This window comes from Hoplias malabaricus, chromosome 3 (assembly GCF_029633855.1).
Source record: "Hoplias malabaricus isolate fHopMal1 chromosome 3, fHopMal1.hap1, whole genome shotgun sequence".
NCBI lineage: Eukaryota > Metazoa > Chordata > Actinopteri > Characiformes > Erythrinidae > Hoplias > Hoplias malabaricus.
The window spans coordinates 76,633,250-76,653,865 of NC_089802.1; the positions used below are offsets into that span (position 1 = coordinate 76,633,250).

Sequence of the window (20,616 nt, forward strand, 5' to 3'; positions counted from 1 at the left end):
CTGTCTGTGAGGACTGTGGTGTGTTCTCCCTGTGTCTGCGTGGGTTTCCTCCGGGTGACTGTCTGTGAGGAGTGTGGTGTGTTCTCCCCGTGTCTGCGTGGGTTTCCTCCGGGTGACTGTCTGTGAGGAGTGTGGTGTGTTCTCCCTGTGTCTGCGTGGGTTTCCTCCGGGTGACTGTCTGTGAGGAGTGTGGTGTGTTCTCCCCGTGTCTGCGTGGGTTTCCTCCGGGTGCTCTGGTTTCCTCCCACACTCCAAAAACATAAGTTGGTAGGTGGATTGGAGACTCAAAAGTGTCTGCTCTTCTGGGAATATTAGAAACTATATATAGTCAAGGAAAAACATGTGCTTCACGATGAATTAACCAATAGAAATGCTCCAAATTGACTTGGATTTATATATTTTTTTCTTCTTATACGTGTCTTTCTCTGGACAAGTTTCTGTAAGGATTCGACGGCCTTTAGACACAAGACCTTTAGTGAGGTCTGGCACTGACGTAGGACGACTAGCTCTGCATCACAAACCCCACAGCCACTCATCCCAGACGTATTGTATGGAGCCGCACCACTCCTGAGCACACAGTTCCAAGGCGATGGCCTCAGGCGTAACATGCGTCCACAATAGGTGCACCTCAAAGTAGCTGAATCCCCTAATTGCATGTGGTGTCTATAAACCTTTTGGATCTTTAGTGTACAAAGGGAGGGGGAGAGAGGAGAGAGAAAGACTCTGACTCACAGTCACCCTCCCTAGCGATTGTGTTCTGGAAATGTGGGCTTGCCGCCTGTAGCCCGGCTCAGACAAAGTGGTTCGGTCACATTCCCAAACACAAGCCACCCTTCGCCACTCTCAGCACACAAGGGCGTTCAGGGAAAATGAAGGTGATGATTCACACGTGTAAAATCTGTGTGTGATACATTTTTCATGTGCTTTAAGGCTTTCTCTGCCACATGGAGATGCACAAACATCTCCATAGAAATGAAGCATGGGATGCTCTGGAGCAGCTGCACATGGCACAGAGGAGTGTATTGCCCTCCAGCTTTGGCGTTTGGAGCGGTGGAACTGCATGTCCTGATGTAATGGAGCAGCGTCTAATACGTTTGGGAGGAGCTGGAGTGGTGTTTGAGATCCAGAGCTAACCATTTAATGTCAGTAGCTGACTAACGTCACTAATGACTACCATCAAATGCTTACAGAAATGTCCCATTGCAGTTTTTGCAGTAAACTTGTGACATGCTTTTCTCTGGGCGCATAGAGGGATGCTTGTGTGAGTGTGTTACAATGCCAAGAACACAGTGAAAGGGATGGATGAAAGATCTGTGTGTGTGTGTGTGTGTGTTAGAGCAAGAGAGAGAGAAATGGGAGCGTAGAACAGGTCCGCCCGGTTGCTCGAGACGACACCTGTTCCTTCAGGGCGGAGCAGGTACAAACAAACAGCTCCACTTTTAACACCGTGACACTTCAGGGGACCGTACACACACACACACACCCTCGGAGAGCTGCGAAGAGTGTCTGTGTGTGTGTGTGTCTGTGTGTATACGCACAGAGAAAGAGCCGTAAGCCCAGGAGTGTGAGAGGAAGGCCCAGAGAGCAGCTCTGAGACTCAGAGAAACCCATTACACGCGCTCTGAGAAGGTGACGTTCACCTCCACTAAAGCTGCAGGATGTTCAGGAAGAAAGACTCCAGCAAGGATGGGACCCTCAAAGGCACCACCAAACTGACCAAGTGAGTGTGTCCTGCTACTTTCTGCCTCTGTGTCTGCTTCTTTCTGCCTTTATTCCAGCCCTCCTCTTTATCTGAGGGCAGCACTTGCTGCTGGAGAAAGTGGTAACTGGAGCCAAGGTGGAGTTCCGAGTTTAAAACTCGGTCAGCTTCTGCGTCACGTGGGTCATATGTCCCCTGCTCTCGCACGCTTCCCTGCCTTCCCCTTCCTGTCCAGAGAATTAGGTTAAATTAAGGTTAATTTGGCACTGAAAGTGGCATGTGCTATCGTTACAGTCGTCATCATGCTTCAACACCAAGGGGAACCACGCGGGGTGAATCACTTTTGAGACCCATATATATAGTCCATACCCTAATATTTCAAAGCAGTTACTGAATTATCACTAGTTAGTAGAAACTACAACTATGAGTTCACTAGGAGTTGTTGAGTATCTGCTGCTGGAGTGTGGCCCACACATTTAGTTCTAGGACCAGGGCCCTGGAAATGGGATAGTGGTCCCAGTGTCTAATGAGGATCAGGGAAGCTGTACTATTGTATCTACAAATATTAGCCTGTAGCTTCTATAAGTGGAGATAGACCCTGAGATTGACTTGTTTCTTTCTAATATTAAGTTTTTTTTTACATAGATATAGAGTACATTCTTAACCCTCGGTCCGTGAAGAGCTTTTTTTTTCTGTGTTCTAGGTCAGAGATGGCTTTGCTTTGTAAACAGAGAGATGAGATGGGTGTAGTCCAAGTGCCACTGTGGTTGCAGAAAGAGGACATGGGAGAGTACAGTAGAAAAACGGAATTAAAAACATTTCTATAATTAGTCACCTCCAAACTCCTTGATTCATCCCGCTCTTGTCGAAACGTGAATCGGACAGATGCAGAGTAATGTGATCTACCTATGTGTCAATGTTGTCTCCTCCGCAGTCACCGCCTGCATATCCAGTGCCCACAGCAACAGAGTCGTGCTGCGCTAATGTAGCTACTCATTTAGCACAAGTCGCCAATGACCTTCGTGGTTCACGTACAGCGCTAACAAAGAGATGCAATCCCTCTGCCTCTGGGTTTAATCCTACCCAGTAAACAATTAGCCGTTGATTCAACGTTGAAATAACGTAATGACTGCCATCTAATCAACGTTCTCTTAAGGTTGAAAATGAAAGTTGAAAAGACGTCCAAACACAGACATTGAAAAGACGACTATTAGACGTATTTTGGACGTCCGTTGACGTTATTAATTGGTCCCGAAGTAAATGACTTGTATAAAACGCGTTTTGGACGTCCACTGACGTTATCGATTGGTCACCACTTAACTAACTTATTAAGATGGATTTTGGACGTCCATTGACGTTTAAAATATGTCCTTGACGGACAGACTACTTTTAGACCTATTTTGAACGTCCGGGGACGTTACTTGTTTACTGGGTAGTGACCACAAACTTTCATACAGTCACTTTTCTGTTGCTTCTTTCAGATCAAGAAAGATTTCAAATGAACCGAGATGAAAGACAAATGACTTTTGACAGGAAGTGAATGACAAAGAGATGAAAAAAGATGGGCCAACACCCAAAAGATGGAGGAGTGCCTCTGTGTAGATACAGACTCCCATTAAAACCCTATAAACTGCTAATTGTTCAGAGGGTGTGGGAGACACGATAGTTTACACAATACTTAACATAGATTGATAGCGTAGATAGAACTATGCAAAGATGAAGTATATATTTTAATTAGGATTTGGTAATGGTTGGTAAAAAGTAGGTAATATGATATTTTAAAAAGGGTAGGTATCTCTCTGTATAATTTATGGAGGTACTACACACTGGTTGTTGCTTAAAAGCTCTCCACCGTATTATTAGCCATTCATGCGTTCATTTAATGTCAAAAGTGAATTAAATGAAATTATCCAATGGCATTAGATTAGTACTGACCTGTAATTGTGTACCTTATGTTCCTTTAACCCTATTTAACTACAGGAATTTTTCTTTTGTAATCAACCAAATAAGATTTACACCAAACATTAGCTGAGATCCACGCCTAGGTTTAAACGTAAGTGAAGGTTGTGGTTCTCAATGGGAGCTGAATCTACACAAAGTAAAACCTGTTTAGTGGGTTAACACTGATTATGAGTAATTATTACGTTTGTCCATATTTGCGCAATATAAAAAAATAAAAATATTAAAGATAAATACACTGTTCAAAAGAGTCAATCTCAATGTCAACAACCATTGTTCATTAATAATTGAAGGTCAAGCTCCAATCACAATCAGGTTTGCTCAAAGATGAGTGAGTCAACTTAGGGAAAAGTCCCAGAATGTTATTGCATGCTAGTTTCTGTCAGACTTGATATTTGATCACCGCTTTTGAACTTTGAGGCATATTAATATATTAAAACTTCATTCTTGATGTTAGCTAAAATGATGCTGCTTTGTTTTTTGTGATAGCTTATATGTTAGCCTCATGATTGTATCATCACTTTAAAAAATCGGAGTCATTTTAATAAAATACACCATATTTTTTTGTTGCTCTAAAGCTTTCTCAGACTAGTCTTCTGCTAGCCTGTTCTAAGATGTGTTTTCTGCTCAGTATTTGCAGCTGGGCAATGCTAGTGCTTTTTAGGATAGTTTTTAAAATGCAGTATTATCATATGGAACAACTTTGAAAGCCTTCAGTGATCTCAGGAAACCAGTGGTTTCTACACAGTCCAGATGAATCGCAAAGTGAGGGTTTGACTAGCATTGTTAGCGTTGTTAGCATCGTTAGCATTGTTAGCATTGTTTATGAGGAACAAAAAGGAAGGTTTTCTGACAAGATATTCAGATGAAAGTGAGGGAATTTTAGAAGATTTCATCAATGTTTTATCTGACCAGCTTCTAGGTTGTGTTGCTGGTAATGTTGCTAAGAGTGAATATGTATAAGGTGCCTATATATAGACTAACATGAGCCGTTAGCTTAACATTTATTTTTTTTTAAAGTTTTGTTGAAAGACTCCTGAGACATTGTGGAAAGTTAGTATGACATATTTAGCAAATATATTTTGTTTCTTTTAAAACCTGCAGAGCATGTATTGAAGGATAACATTCGATTAATAAAGAGACTGTCTCTGGATCAGTTTAATCACATGGGATAAAAGCAGAACAAAAGGGATTAAATCATGAGGGTTTTGGTATGCCTTATTGTTCTAGTCTTTGTTCTCTTAGGGTGTGTTCGAGGAAACTGAGAATACTCAGATACAGATGTAAACGTGATAGAGCGAGAGTCCCAGACGACTCACACCCAAAGACACTCACACCATTGACTGTAGCCCACTGCTGGTCCACCATCGGACCCCTCAGATTACTGTCCGGTACCGGATAGAACTCATTTATAATCTCCTCAAACAGATTTTACACTCACAGAGACTTTTATTCTGAAAAACAAACTAATGCAAATATTACCAACAACTCTGAGAGATATAATAATGAGTATAAGACTGATATAAAATGATTATGATAAAAATGTTGGATTAAAATGATTTACTAATCTTATTTTTAAAGAATAACAAAATCTAAAGAAGGGAAAAATGTAAATTGGACCGTGAATGGAAAAGTGCTAAAATGTGGCATTTTGTCTAAAATTCTTTGCCCTCAGTGGGTCAACAGTGGTCCGCCGTCTCCTTGCTCTCAGGAGAGAGAGAGAGAGAGATAGAGAGGGTGAGAGAGAGAGAGAGAGAGAGGGTGAGAGAGAGAGAGAGAGGAGAGGGTGAGAGAGAGAGAGAGAGAGAGAGAGAGAGGGTGAGAGAGAGAGAGAGAGGAGAGGGTGAGAGAGAGAGAGAGAGAGAGAGAGAGAGGAGAGGGAGAGAGAGAGAGAGAGAGAGGGTGAGAGAGGGTGAGAGAGAGAGAGAGAGAGATAGAGAGAGAGGGTGAGAGAGAGAGAGAGATAGAGAGAGAGGGTGAGAGAGAGAGAGATAGAGAGAGAGGGTGAGAGAGAGAGAGAGAGAGAGAGAGAGAGAGAGAGGGTGAGAGAGAGAGAGAGAGAGATAGAGAGAGAGGGTGAGAGAGAGAGAGAGAGGAGAGGGTGAGAGAGAGAGAGAGAGAGAGAGAGGGTGAGAGAGAGAGAGAGAGAGAGAGGAGAGGGTGAGAGAGAGAGAGAGATAGAGAGAGAGAGAGAGGAGAGGGAGAGAGAGATAGAGAGAGAGTGAGAGAGAGAAAGTGTGAGAGAGAGTTGTGGAATGACAGATATTCATTGAATTCCAGGCTGAAGACATCAATCTTTTGACACATCATGTCCACCCAACCTGCACACACTAGTTTGTCATGTCAGTAGCAGTGATGCTAATGCCAAACCTGTTTTAAGTGCTCACATACTTCTTTCACCTTTTAAGGACAGATTTCCACATGCCAGTTAAGCCTGGTATTTAATCTAGAACAGAGCTTAGTCCTTAAACCAGAGTACAGAGTATTTTCCCTTAATTTATTATTGATTGTGGCTAGTGACAATGTCAAAGCGCTTGTCTAAGCTATGGCAGACAGTGAAGTATACAGGCATTGTTTTATTAATCAATATTCACAACAACGAGGCTGTGCCAGTGAAAGATTGAAAAGAAGGATGTTGGAGTGCTCACGTTTTACATTTAGCATAGCTCTTATACACAGTGATCACGCGTATTTCACTGACCATGACCTCTGACCCTGACCCTTTCAGGTCTCAGGCGACTGACCTGGCCCTGGTGATCGCTCGGATGCAGAAGAATGCTGACACGGTGGAAAAAGATGTGCTGAGAGCTGAGGAGCTGCTGGTCGTTGTGAGAAAACCTTCCATTTTTTCTTGTTTCTCATTTCCTCTCACCCACTCCTTTACTTTCCTCAACTGGATTCCTTTTCTCTTTTGATCTCTTCTCTAAACCTGTCTTACCCCTCACTGCTGTTCTGTCTCTTTCCTTCTATTTCTTTATTTTTCTTTAGTCTCACTTTCTCTCTCTCTCTCACTTTCTCTCTCTCTCTCTTTCTCTCTCTCTGTCTGTCTCTCTTTCAGCCTCTCTCTCTCTTTCTCTCTCTCACTCTATCCCTCTCTTTCTCTCTCTCTCTCTCTCTGTCTGTCTCTCTTTCTCTCTCTCTCTCTCTCTCTCTCTCTCTTTTTTTTTTTTTCCTCCAGCCTTTTAAATATTAAAGTTAGGAATGAAAAATAAGCAGAATCAACAAGAGGAGTCAACACATCTCTCTCCCTCTCTCTCTCTCTCTCTCTTTCCCTCTCTCTCTTTCAGGACGTAGAAAATGATAAAAAGAAACAGCCTCTGAAGAACCAGAAGGACGTTGCTGAATGTCTGACCGAGGCTGAGGGGCTCCTGAAGGATCTGTACCTGGATTTGGACAAAGCTAAGAAATTGGGCCACCCCCAGGCTGGAGAGATAGAGAACGAGTGAGTGATGATGTTTACCAAACACAGAACTACAGCTGACCTAAAAATCACTCATTAACTGCCACAAATGAGACTGGGATTTGTAGTTCTTTACAATTGTCTGAGTGGAAGTGTCAGGAAGGAAGCAGTGTATACCCAACATATTAATGACTACAGATACCGAACGGGGTTAATCTTATATACACATAATAACTTCATTACAGTCATGTGAACACACAGCACCTTTTCATTCAATGCTCATCACAAAACCTTATTTTCTCTCTGTTTCAGTGTGAGCCGTCTCCATGAGCGCTGGCTGAAGGACTGTTCTTTGTACCGCGAACTGTACGAGCCGATGGGGGAGGTGGGCATTCAGCCGCGCATCAACTGGGGTCAGGTGTTTAACCAGAAACAGGTGAGTGAGGGTCAGAAAGAAAAACACTGGCTCTGTCGTATCTCCTCTCGTCGACTGAGAAACACACAGATTATCATTCCCCCAGCTCTAAATCACCTGAGGCAACAAATCAGTCAATTACTAAACCATACACTGTAAACATACTGTAAATTTACAGCAAGTCTGCTACAGCATTTTATTGTATCACTCAATTACAGTAATATGCTGTAAATTTGAAATACAGTAGTGTTCCTGTAAAAATACAGTAAACGGCTGGGAACTCTGCTGCCAGTATTTTACTGTAAATCACAGTATTTACAGTAAATTATTGTATTACTCAATTACAGTAATATGCTGTAAATTTGAAATACAGTAGTGTTCCTGTAAAAATACGGTAAATGGCTGGGAACTCTGCTGCCAGTATTTTACTGTAAAATTTACAAGAAATTTTTAACAATGTAGAGAAGCAGAGTAATCAACTGCAGTCTCTGATCCAACATGTGGTGGATGTGCACAGGTTTTTAAACTTAAGGGCTGTGATCTCACAAAGATTATATTAGAATATGATTCTTTAGGTAAAATTTTCAAAACATCACAAAATCTCAAATTTCACAGTGAAAAAATATTAATTTGATTAGCTAACCTTAATGTGCTATAATTATAGCCGATGTAGGCAAGTGTTAGCTAACAACAGAACGAGGCACTTAGTGTTCTCCTGCAAGCGTGCTGAGCTCCACTGACATCGTGTTATTAAAATTCTTTCACAGTCCAAAAACACACGTTGGTAGGTGGATTGGCGGCTCAAAATTGTTCGTAGGTGTGAACATGTGAGTGTGTGTCGCCCTGTATAGGACTGGCGCCCCCTCCAGGGTGTGGTCCTTGCGCCCAGTGATTTTGGGTAGGCTCCGACCCTGAATTGGATACACGGTTTCAGAAAATGTATAAATGATCAAAGCATGTTTGCATCACAAATACACAGACAGCTTCATGGATGTAACTCACTCACTCATTCACATACTCACACATGGATGGTCTTAATATTCACCACAAGATGGTCCCACTCACTCACGTTTAGGAACTTTCGAAATGCAGTGTTAAGGAAACAGATTTTCTCAGAACATCTCTTTACACCAGTGGCAGATGCTGGTCTTTCAAGGAGGCGAAGCTCAGTTTCGGCCTACATCATAAAATGTGTTGGTATATTTACACGTAAATTCTACCCTCCGTTCCTTTTGACGGTGGAGGGGCTCAGCAGCACCCGCTGGACAGAAACTGTGATAGAAGTCAGAAAGAGTGATAGAAGCCAGTCTCCAAACACAAGCAGCTACAAAAAACCCACCAGAAATAGAAGCTCGATTTGTCGCTTTTCGTTTTTAACAAAGAAAATGGCGCTAAGAGGATTAAGAAAGTCTGGTTCAACTCAGAACAGAATGAAAATGTAATGCTCCCACGGATCTTTACACCAAAGGATCGCTGATTCGCTCATTTCGCTGTCAATCAAAAAGGGATTCAGCCTCAGACAGATCATCCAATCATCATGCAGAAGCCGAGCGTCCGGGCCAGCCGAGGCCAGCCCACTGCCCCATAGACCCCCAGAGAAGCTGAGCGTCCGATGGGCGGGGCAAAGCCCAGCATTTATCCAATGACTCGTCTCGTTTCGCTGCACTTCGCTGCTTCGCTATTGAACTCTGTGGACTGTTTAAAGCACTGTGAAGCTGCGGGAATGATTGAGAGGAAAGCAGCGTCTTTACCAGTGATAAGAAGCTGATTCTGAACAAAAGTTGAGCGTGTTGTAGTGTATATTTATTCAATGACATGTACACACCACAGTTTATATTTGATCACTTATTTTATGACATTTTAGGGGAAGCTGAGCTTCCCTCGCAGTCTTAGAGCAATCGCCTCTGCTTTACACAGACATTGTAAAAGGACTTGGTGATTAAACACAACTCACATTAACTCTGTTAACACGACTGTGGTTGCTTGCATTGCCACTTGTTTCAGGGTTTTTCCGTCTCTCACAGAGCTCTCACACTTTGACCCAATGTATATTTTTGTTTTACAGAAAGTTGTAAACTCAGAGGCGTATGGACCCACCATCAATGACCTGGAGAAACAGATCGCAGCCCATAATATTCTACACAACGAGATTGAGAGCTACAACACACAGCTCAGCCTGGGGAATACCAGCTCTCAGGTCGGCATCAATGAACACTGACACATTTAATGCTTCATTTTCTTGTCGAAAAAGCAACACTGGTTTGTAAAGATGTATGTTAACTTTAAAATCACAGCTTCAAAATCATTGTGACGCTCCTCTGAGCTGTAATAGGAGAACAGAGCCACTGTGGTTTTTACATCGCGCTTAGCACTGCAGAAAATGCACTATGTAACTTTAGGGGGTGAACAGGAAACCCCCTTCCCCCTTGGTTTTTACAAGACAGTGCTGTAAAAGTGAATTACACTCTGCTGCCGTAGGGATGAGACCAACAGCAAAGATACTAAATCTTGCCTAGTGTTGCTTTAAATGAAAACATGACTTGAATAATGAAGTGCCTAATGGGATTATAAAGTGTAAGCAGGATATGCTCATTTTTATACGTGGTAAACTCGTTCAGCCTTCGTCCAAAGCAGGGAGTAAGAATAAATCAAGAAAATAAAATAATTAAACAAAGAAAGGTCTATTGTTTTCAAAAACGCTGATGTCCTTCTGTCCACTGCTGTGTGTCCTTCCAGGAGGAGTACAATACCCTCAAGAAGCAGTACAGCAATCTGTTGGTAAGAAATGGACTCACTGCATAATTAATGTAACAAAATGTTATTCCAAATACAAAATGGAGCATTTCTATTAATCATTGATCATTTCCCCTGATGTTTTAAATGTAATGCCAAAATACATAAACCAATGCAACAAGATGCAGGGTCCTGGCAGCGCTCAAAATTAACACAGAAAGCCTCGGTCGTCCACTTGCTGGTTTGTGTGAATGTGTGTCCCGTTGTTTTTATTAGGACAACTCAAAGTGGAGGCGTCACTACCTGAACAGTCTGTATGACTACATGCAGGGCTGTAATAAAGAACTGTCCTACCTCAAGGACGAGCAGGCCAAGATCCTACAACAAGACTGGAGTGACCACATGGTGGACCCACCGGACGTCCGGCGACGATACGAGGTCAGGACATTTTATTAAGGCTTACTTGTTGATTTACTTTATTTGTCTGGAAGAATGGCTGAATGACTCATTTTCTCGTTTGTATTTAAATGAGAACATCAATCGAAACATAATCATCCCTGTGATTCTCAGTATAAAGAAGTTATTGCATAATCTTTAAATAATTCTGTATATTTGATAAATACAATTAGTAATTGGGCAGCACGGTGGCGCAGCAGGTAGTGTCGCAATCACACAGCTCCAAGGACCTGGAGGTTGTGGGTTCGATTCCCGCTCCGGTGGTGTGTTCTCCCTGTGTCTGCGTGGGTTTCCTCCGGGTGACTGTCTGTGAGGAGTGTGGTGTGTTCTCCCCGTGTCTGCGTGGGTTTCCTCCGGGTGACTGTCTGTGAGGAGTGTGGTGTGTTCTCCCTGTGTCTGCGTGGGTTTCCTCCGGGTGACTGTCTGTGAGGAGTGTGGTGTGTTCTCCCTGTGTCTGCGTGGGTTTCCTCCGGATAACTGTCAGTGAGGAGTGTGGTGTGTTCTCCCTGTGTCTGCGTGGGTTTCCTCCGGATAACTGTCAGTGAGGAGTGTGGTGTGTTCTCCCTGTGTCTGCGTGGGTTTCCTCCAGGTGACTGTCTGTGAGGAGTGTGGAGTGTTCTCTCTCTGTGTCTGCGTGGGTTTCCTCCGGGTGACTATCTGTGAGGAGTGTGGTGTGTTCTCCCTGTGTCTGCGTGGGTTTCCTCCGGATAACTGTCAGTGAGGAGTGTGGTGTGTTCTCCCTGTGTCTGCGTGGGTTTCCTCCGGGTGACTGTCTGTGAGGAGTGTGGTGTGTTCTCCCTGTGTCTGCGTGGGTTTCCTCCGGATAACTGTCAGTGAGGAGTGTGGTGTGTTCTCCCTGTGTCTGCGTGGGTTTCCTCCGGGTGACTGTCAGTGAGGAGTGTGGTGTGTTCTCCCTGTGTCTGCGTGGGTTTCCTCCGGATAACTGTCAGTGAGGAGTGTGGTGTGTTCTCCCTGTGTCTGCGTGGGTTTCCTCCGGGTGACTATCTGTGAGGAGTGTGGTGTGTTCTCCCTGTGTCTGCGTGGGTTTCCTCCGGATAACTGTCTGTGAGGAGTGTGGTGTGTTCTCCCTGTGTCTGCGTGGGTTTCCTCCAGGTGACTGTCTGTGAGGAGTGTGGTGTGTTCTCCCTGTGTCTGTGTGGGCGCCCCCTATAGGGAGTATTCCCGGCCTAATGATTCTAGGTAGGCTCTGGACCCACTGCGACCCTGATTCTAATAAATGTTTACCCCTTATTTTTTGCTCTATGATTTGTTGTAGAACTTTAAAAACAACAGTCTCCTGTCTCACGAGGGCGAGGTGAACAAACTGCAGGACGATGGCGATCGTCTGATTGAGCTCAAACATCCGGCTACAAGTGCCATTGAGGTCAGAGAAACTGTTGACCGCACCTTTAACATACTTTAATGATAATTAAGCTACCGATGAATGGAAACCAGTGGCATGGTCTGGATAAAGTTGATCAGACACGGTACCATTTTTTTAATAATTAAACAAAGCAAAGGAATCATACGCTAATGTGCTGCTGCGTGTATTTCAGGTTCAGAGAGACACGCTGAGGAATGAATGGGAGAAATTCCTGAACCTCTGCATCTGCCAGGAAACACATCTGAACAATGTCGACGAGTACAAAAAGGTAAACGGATATGGAACTATCTGATATATGTAAATGAGCTCGGTTATGATTGGCCGCCCTATTTGGCGCCTGGTTTTACATCAAGCAGAACATGCATTTGTTTCCTCTGTGATGTATTCTTCGTTTAAACTCATTTTCCTCAGTACAATCTGGATGCTGAGACCCTGTCTGAAAATTTATCTGAACTCAGTGCTGCATTGGACCCCAAAACTATTGCCAACAAAACCAACACAGAGAAACAGCTGCAGTTGGAGGTACAGTTTAATCATATTTAATGTATTTACCCATGGATAAACCCATTTTATATCATTCAATAACCATCATAAATCATTTAAAACATAAATATGTCACCGTCACCATGAATCAGGTGTAATTCCCTGAACATTCGACGGTGCCATAAAGGCAATAAATCACAACACGAGGCTTCTAAAAGCCAATCCTTCACCTCTGCCCAATCTCTCTCCATCCGTACCTCTCTTCCCACTCTCTCTCAGGCCGACGAGAGACCTCTGCAGCGCAGCGAGCAGTTGCTCTCCGATCTGAGGAAGCGCAGCACCTCCATCGCCCCTCTCAAACTTCGCCGAGCACCCCCGAGCCGAGCCACCACCGTCGAGTCCCTGTGTGACTGGAAAAGCGACAAGGTCAGACAAACAAACACGTTCTGTCACACTACAGTGCGCATACGCAGCATTAAAATTAAATTCGAATTAAAACATCGCTCTGTCGTTCTCAGGGCTCCATATCAAGAGGGGAGCGATTCTCCTTAAAGTCCAACAACAACAACGCAGCCTGGGAGGTGCAGTCTAGCGATGGGGCGACCAAGAGTGTCCCAGGAGTGTGTTTCTTGATTCCTCCGCCTGATACAGAGGCCATCAGCAAAGTGGATCTGTAAGAATTAATCTTTATTTTCAGCAGCGTGACCTGGTAGATAGGGGCCGGCTGTAATAATCAACATAATATACTTGTTATATATTGGTTCTGATTTAATGTATTCGTTAAGACTGTCTTTGTCTACGTAAATAAAGACTGAATGTATTGTGATGCGATGTGATAGTTTGGGGAAAGAGCTGGAAGAGCTGAAGAAAAGGCGAGCGGCGGTGAGGGCTTCATTAAAGAGTCAAACATTGGAGCCGTCACGAGTGCAGAGAGCAGGTAACCGCTGTTAAACTAATACATTTCTAAGGTGTTCATTGCTCTGTCTTCAAAACCAATGCCTGTGCTGTGCTTCAGCTCCACTGTCCAAAGTTCCTGACAACCCTAAAGCCGTGGAACTGGCAGGACGTGTGGATCAGATGGACAAGGACCTGGCGAAGGCAGAGCAGGACATCCTGAGCCGCATGAGAGCTCCACTGGACCGGAATGACCCGGCTAAAGACCTTGCTAACCGCCTGAGGGAACAGGAGGTGAGGGCTCAAATGCGTCGGCGATGAGCTGGATTTTTAAAACACAACGTTGAAAGAGTTAAAATATGGAGAGCTGAAACATCAGGGTTATTCTTCTGCTGTTAATTACATCAGCGAAGAGCAGAGTGATGTTATATGTGTGAAAGGCAGAGCAGGTGGAGGTGAGGTCTTCAATAATGAAGAAGGAATGATTGAAAATGATCTCCTTCGCTCAGTGTTGTTTCACTCACAGTAATCTGTGGTGCATGAGTTTAATCGATCATTACTGGTGATGGTCCTTGATGCAGTATCTTTGTATCTGTGTGATTTTCCTGCAGAAAACCGCTGCGGCTCTGCAACAGCTGGCGCAGCAGAAAGCCGCCGCTCAGAGAGATCTGGAGCCACTTCTGTCCCAGGACAACGGCCCAACATCCTTAACTCTGCCCGAGAAACTGAACCAGAACAAAAACAAACAGGACAGCCTCGCCACGCTTAACGACCTCTACACCAAGAAGTACGGCACCAAGCTTTGATTCACTCTTTTTCACGTTATGAAACAGCCACTATACTGACACCTAGAGGCCTGAATGGATCAGAGTTTCTAAACTAAACCCTTTTAAACATAACATCTGATTTTAGACATGAATGCCATACAATAAAAAGTCTTTACCCAGTTCATAATGAAGGATATATTTTGCAGAGCCACTGCTGCCATCAACTTGGAGAACCAGATAAAGCAAGTGGATGGAATCGTTTCTGATCTTGAGAAGCAGCTGAGTAAAGATGGCCCTATTCCTGACTCTCCCAATGCTATCCAGAGCCGGATAAAGGACCTGCAAGTGAGTACACTCATACAAAAAAGTGCTGCAGAGGAGTCTTTAAATTATGTTACTGAATAACCACTTTGGGTTCCTTAAAACAACACTAGGTAGTATTTTACATAAAAATGACAGCTACAAAATCATTGCAACGCTCCACTGAATTGTCAGTGATATTCTGAGCTCAGCACTGCAGAAACTGTACTATGTAACTTTTGAAAGCAGGCAGGACACTATACCCCTTCCCTCCCACTTTCAGTAAAGTGCTGTAAAAGTGAATTAAACTCTGTTTAATTGTGTAAACAATCGTGGCATTGGGCAAAGATTTTGAACACATTTTTATGTAACATCCCCCAGTGTTTATTTTAATCCTTGGAAAATGTACTGTAAGTATTCGGTGACGGATAGACTTTGAAAACCTTGTTCTCCCTCCTTGCTGACCTTTGCCATCTTAATCCCCAACCAGAGCTTGAAAAAGGATGTCACAGCTGCTCAGCCTGAGTTGCAGCAGCTAAACAAGGACCTGGAGACCACCAAACAGCTTGGCAGCTCCCTTCAGCAGGGATATCAAGAGTACTGCCCAGATATTCGCAGACAAGAGACCAAGGTGAAAAACCTGCAGAGCCGCTACGCTAACATCAACAACCAGCTGACAGAGAAGTATGTGGAAAAGAAAAGTGTAGATCTAAATATGGGATAGATTTACAAAGACTTGGATGTACTCAGGGACAAATGAGATCTATGAAAACCATGGAACTGTTTTTGACTGTTTTTTTACAGAGAGCGTCTTCTGCAAAGTGCTGCTGGCAAAAATCAAGACTTCCAGAATGCTAGCCAGTCACTGAACACCTTCCTAGATAATCTGCCCAACAACAAGATCAGTCCAAGAGATGACGTGTCCCAAATCAGCGCAAAGCAGGCTTCTCAGGAGGTTGGTTGTTTTTCGGTATTATAGATGCAACATGTGGGTCTTACAATCCACAGTCTTAACGCTACCTGCCATTGTGTTTTCAACAGAGGGTGGTGGAGGACATCAGGAGAAAAGGCGATGATGTGGATAGAGTACTTGACCTCTCTCAGGAACTGCAGGATCTCCTCAATGTAGGTTAAATCACCATATCAGGGTCTAAAATTCGAAACTTAAAATTTAAGGTATTAAAAAGACTTAAAAACTGGCAGATGTCCATCAAAGGTCTTAAATTTTTACTTCTGTTAATTCCCGAGAAGTGAAGTCTAATCGGAAGTTAGTTCTCTGTTCTCTGTGCTTCCGATGTTGGTACGTGGTGATTAAACAACAAATCCCATGATAACCGCAGGCAGGAAGCGGTCCTGTTTGCCTACTAACAGCTCAATACCTGCCCGTGTTTGGATATTTACTGCCTCAGTCACCAAAGTAATGTCCCTGGAGTTAATTCGGCTGCTTTGGAAAACATGGGTCAGTGTGTTTTCTGCGAGACATGGTTTGGTAACAATTTTTGCAGTTGGTTGTAAGTGCTCCGCAGTAATCAATATAAAGCTTGCTATGCACTTTGCAAGAACACCATCCAGTTAGGGATCTTGGGTGTGAATGCGCTCAAGTCTCATGCCAAAGTGGAGAAACACCAGCTTGCCACGAAAAGCCTTCAGCGGACTCAAGCCATTGCACAATTTTGTGCCCCATCCCCACGGTCTTCATTTTCGTTCCAACGCAATGTCACTAGCCCTTCAGCTAACGGGCTTTGGGTTACATTCGGATCCAGTGAAACACCAAAATCTGAGGTTTAATAAAACATTTTGAGAAATTATGGGATCATTAGAAAGTTTCTGGTAATATATGGCGTTTCTTAAATTTAAGAATGCACCAGGGCTGGTTAGTCAACATGTATTCTATGTTATGTTTCAGGAATATGAGGTTAACTCTGACAAGTACAATGCTACGCTCAAAAACCCTGATGTAACCAATACTAAAAGGTCTCCCACCTTCACACTGGCCGACTCTGTGGCAAAACAGGTGAGACAAACTTTAACCAGACTTTTGTTTTAATACCACCATAACATTTTATCAAATCAAATGCCCTAATAATATTCTACTTCTATTTTTTCCTTTTGTTCTACAGGAAAAGGATCTAGTGAACCGCTACGCTGACACAGCAGCTGCAAATGAGCAGCTTCTCAACCAAATGGACATGGCAAAGAATGTCATGGTTCAGGTATAACAGTTTAAACATAGCCTTGATTTGTTGCAACTAATTCGGACTAGTAAATTCAGAGAAAACCTTCTGCACATCATGCCGTTTTCTTTTGCTTCCTTTCTTTAGAATGAAGAGAAGGTAGTGTATGTACAGCAACAGCAGCAGCAGCAGCAACAACAACAACAACAATCTTTAGTAGAGGTTGACAGCCTGCAGAAACAGCTTAAAGAAGAAAATGCCAGACGTGTTCATACTGAGTCTGAACTCAGGACCTTCAAGGACAGGGTAATGTCCCTGAGGAGCAGAAGAGGTACTGAACGTGTGGAAGAGAAAGAAGTTCTGCAATACTACCGTGACCCAAAGCTCGAGTCTGATTTGCAAGAGTTTAAGAGAACTCTCCATGAGGAGGCCTTGAAGCGCACCAAAACCCAAAGTGAAATTGAGGTTCTCACAAGAAAGGTCACTTCTCTGGAAAGCGAATTTAAGAACAGCACACCAAAACTGGTGACAAGAGAGGTCACCAATTATGAGAGAGACCCTCAGCTGGACGTGGAGGCTTCGAGGCTGAGGAATGAGATAAGCAGGCTGCTGAATGAGGTCAAGATCAGAGATACCGAAGAAGTTCAACTGAAAACAGAGGTGAACTTCTTGGAGCAAAAGAGACCCACCATCAGAGAAAAGGTAGTCCAGAAGGAGGTTGTCAAAATAGAGAAGGATCCTGAGATGCTGAAGGCAGTCAGAACATTTAAGATGGAGATTGAAGATGAGACTGAGAGGACCACGACTTTGAACAATGAAATTGTCAAAGTAAGAACCCAGATCGGCTCTTTTGAGAGACTCATCCCTACCATACAGCCCAAGATTGTGACCAAGGAGGTGAAGACGGTTGAGAAAGACCCTATGCTCATCAGTGAGTCCACAAGACTTCAATCCTCTATAGAAGATGAGAGAAACCAAAATACTGTCCTTGTGAGGGAACTGAGTGAGCTTCAGTCACGATATGTCCAAATTGAGCAGCTAAAACCAAAGGTGGATGTCAAGGAGATCATTAACGAGCTCTACAGGGTTTCCCCAGAAACTGAATCTGAGATAGCACGGTTGAGAAGAGAACTGCAAGACATCGCCAAACAAACCTCTGATTATGAGAGACAAATCAGTTCGGTTAAAATTGATTTGGATGTTATCCGTGCTCAGAAGCCCAAAATTGAGTACAAAGATGTGGTCCAAGATGTGGTGAAAGAAGAACGCAGTCCAGAAAATGTCAGAGAGATTCAAAAACTCACAGAACAAATCAATAGCCTGGAGAGAACCTTCAACGCCTCCCTAGATGAAGTGAAACGTCTAATGTGGGAGCGAGACGACCTGAAAGCAGAGAAGTCAAAAGTAGAGACTAAAGTGGTCACTAAAGATGTTGTCAAGCATATCAATGATCCACTCTTGGAGAAAGAGGCAGACCGGCTAAGGAGGGAATTACGCGAAGAGGCACAGAGACGTAGAACCATGGAGGAAATGGTATTCGACCTCCAGAATAAATACATACAGCTGGAGAGACAGAGACCAGAGGAGAAGGTGGTAGTTCAAGAAATGGTGAGATTAGAGAAAGACCCAAGGCAGTTTATGGAGGTGGATAGGCTGGGAAGAACTCTGGATGAGGAAGTGAATAATCGCAGAAAAGCAGACCAGGAGGTTCAGCGACTCAGAGCCCTGATAGAAGATATTGAGAGAACTATTCAGGAAAGTGATGAGAGGCAAAGAAGAGTACAGGTGGAGGCTGAGCTGACACAAATCAAAACTCGCATCTATGACCTGGAGAATGCCCCACCACCGGTTGAGGAATATATCGTCACGGAGGAAGTTCTTAAGGTAGAGAGGGACCCAAAACTGGAGAAACTGACCACTGGTCTCAGGGCAGATTTTGACAAAGAAAGCAATGATGTCTTGCGGTTGGATCGGGACATCAGGAATTTGAAAATCCAGATAGACATCCTGCAGAAGGAGAAATCATTTGAGAGAACAGTCTACAAAGAAGTGGTCAGGGTGGAGAAAGACCAAACAGTGGAGGCTGAGCGCTCTCGTCTTAGAGATCAGGTGCTCCAACAGAAAAATGCAAGACTAGACCTGGAGGATGAAATCCGTCGACTTACCGAGAAATTGCAGCGACTGGAAAGCAGAAGAGCGACCTCTTCTCAAGAATTGAATAACTTAACCCATCAAAGGGATTCCCTTCAGAACGAAAAACAGGACCTCCAACAAGAGTTGAGAACTATGGCGGGCGAACAGAAAGAAATCAGCATCTCATTCCAGCAGCAGTCCAGGCTAATGAGTGAAAGAAATCAAATGAGCCGACATAGGAGCATCAAGATGGAGTCAGACGTTCAGCGTCTAGAGAGAGATATCCTGGATGAGAAGGACAGGATTCACAAACGAGAGAACATCATCGCAGAGCTCCTGAACAGCTTGAAGAAAGAGGAAAGTGCCTTAGAAACCCGCACACAGGAGAAAAATGTCTCCACCAGAATCACCATCCTGGATCCTGAGACCGGGAAAGACATGTCGCCTTATGATGCTTATGTTCAAGGGCTGATAGATCGCAGCCAGTACATCCATCTCGAGGAGCTCGAGTGTGACTGGGAAGAGGTCACTACAGTGGGACGTGACGGGGAGACATCTGTCTTGCAAGATCGCAAGAGTGGGAAGCAGTACTCCATAAAGAATGCCCTCAAAGAAGGCAAAATTACTCAATACCAGCTGCAACAATACAAAGACGGCAAGATTCCCATCTCAGAGTTTGCTCTCCTTGTGGCAGGAGAAACGAAAAAGCAGTCTTCCATCACACCAGTTGCCAGTCAGATGACTTCACAGAGACCCTTATACACCAACAACATCAGCAGGTCCCTTGATTCACAGCTCCCAATTTGTGGAGTGTATGACCAAGACACCAATTCTGGCTTGTCTGTGAAAATGGCCCAAACCAAAGGGCTGATAGATAGCAGCACTGCTTTCAGGTTGCTGGAGGCGCAGGCAGCAACTGGTGGCATAGTGGATCCCTACAACAAAGAAAGGTACTCGGTCCAAAAAGCAGCAGATCGTGGGCTGATTGAGTCCAGTCAAATTCAGCGGTTGCTCACTGCTCAGAAAGCTTGTAACGGGGTTGAGGATCCAGTAACAAAACAACGCCTCTCAGTGGGAGAAGCCGTCCAGAAGGGATGGATGCCAAAAGACATGTCCATGCGCTACATGGAAGCTCAGTATCTGACCGGAGGACTGGTCGACCCTAGCAGAGAAGGCAGAGTGAACATTGTAGACGCTGTAAAATCCAAAATGATCGACAACACAATCATGAGAGAGCTTCAGACAGAGGCCAACTATGCCAAAGATTTGACAGATCCAGTTACAAAGCAGAAGGTCAACTACAAGCAAGCCCTGGCACTCTGCAAGACAGACCCTGAGTCAGGACTTCTGATGCTTCCAGCCTCTTCCAAAGAGGCCGTCTATGTCCCATCCTATTACAGCCACAGATCATCTCCATACAGCTATCACTAGACGTTTACAGCCAAGTCACTGGCACAAATTCTGCAGATTTAGAAAACAAGAATTCTCACTGGAAAACAAGAATGCTTATGATCTTGATTCATACTATGCTTGGCTTATTATACATCTCCAGAATATGCTTCCGAAGTTGCCAATTGCTAAACGGGCATAATACATAAGCATGCAATGATTTGGTATTAATGAGTGACCAGTTATAGTCATGTAAACCACGCTAACTGATATGCACTGGCTTTCTTTATTTACTGGATTTTCATTTGCTTAGTTTGAATAAAGAGCTTTCATTTTAAGGCTTCAGCCTCTGCTGCTGAGGTATTGGTTTACTTAATTTGGATGACATGAGGAAAAATTGAAACATTTTTAATTATACATATATAAATAT

General features: G+C 43.8%; 1 protein-coding gene across 1 annotated transcript; it reads left to right on the forward strand.

The window, feature by feature from the left end:
- Positions 1 to 1,490: 1,490 nt before the first annotated feature.
- On the forward strand, positions 1,491 to 20,595 carry evpla (envoplakin a). Its single transcript, XM_066664351.1, has 22 exons — positions 1,491 to 1,720; positions 6,387 to 6,486; positions 6,946 to 7,100; positions 7,371 to 7,494; positions 9,539 to 9,670; positions 10,210 to 10,251; positions 10,483 to 10,644; positions 11,939 to 12,046; positions 12,219 to 12,314; positions 12,458 to 12,568; positions 12,809 to 12,955; positions 13,048 to 13,202; positions 13,369 to 13,466; positions 13,545 to 13,717; positions 14,035 to 14,210; positions 14,397 to 14,535; positions 14,981 to 15,174; positions 15,295 to 15,445; positions 15,532 to 15,615; positions 16,397 to 16,504; positions 16,611 to 16,703; positions 16,812 to 20,595. Exons 1-22 carry the CDS (start codon positions 1,659 to 1,661, stop codon positions 20,226 to 20,228), a joined length of 6,027 nt encoding a protein of 2,008 aa, XP_066520448.1. The 5' UTR covers positions 1,491 to 1,658; the 3' UTR covers positions 20,229 to 20,595.
- Positions 20,596 to 20,616: the final 21 nt, after the last annotated feature.

Coding starts and splice junctions, on each gene's coding strand:
- evpla (XM_066664351.1), top strand. CDS start 1,659: ATGTTCAGGAAGAAAGACTCCAGCAAGGATGGGACCCTCAAAGGCACC. Junction 14,211..14,396: donor AACGACCTCTACACCAAGAA/GTACGGCACCAA, acceptor TATATTTTGCAG/AGCCACTGCTGCCATCAACT. Junction 15,446..15,531: donor CAAAGCAGGCTTCTCAGGAG/GTTGGTTGTTTT, acceptor TGTTTTCAACAG/AGGGTGGTGGAGGACATCAG.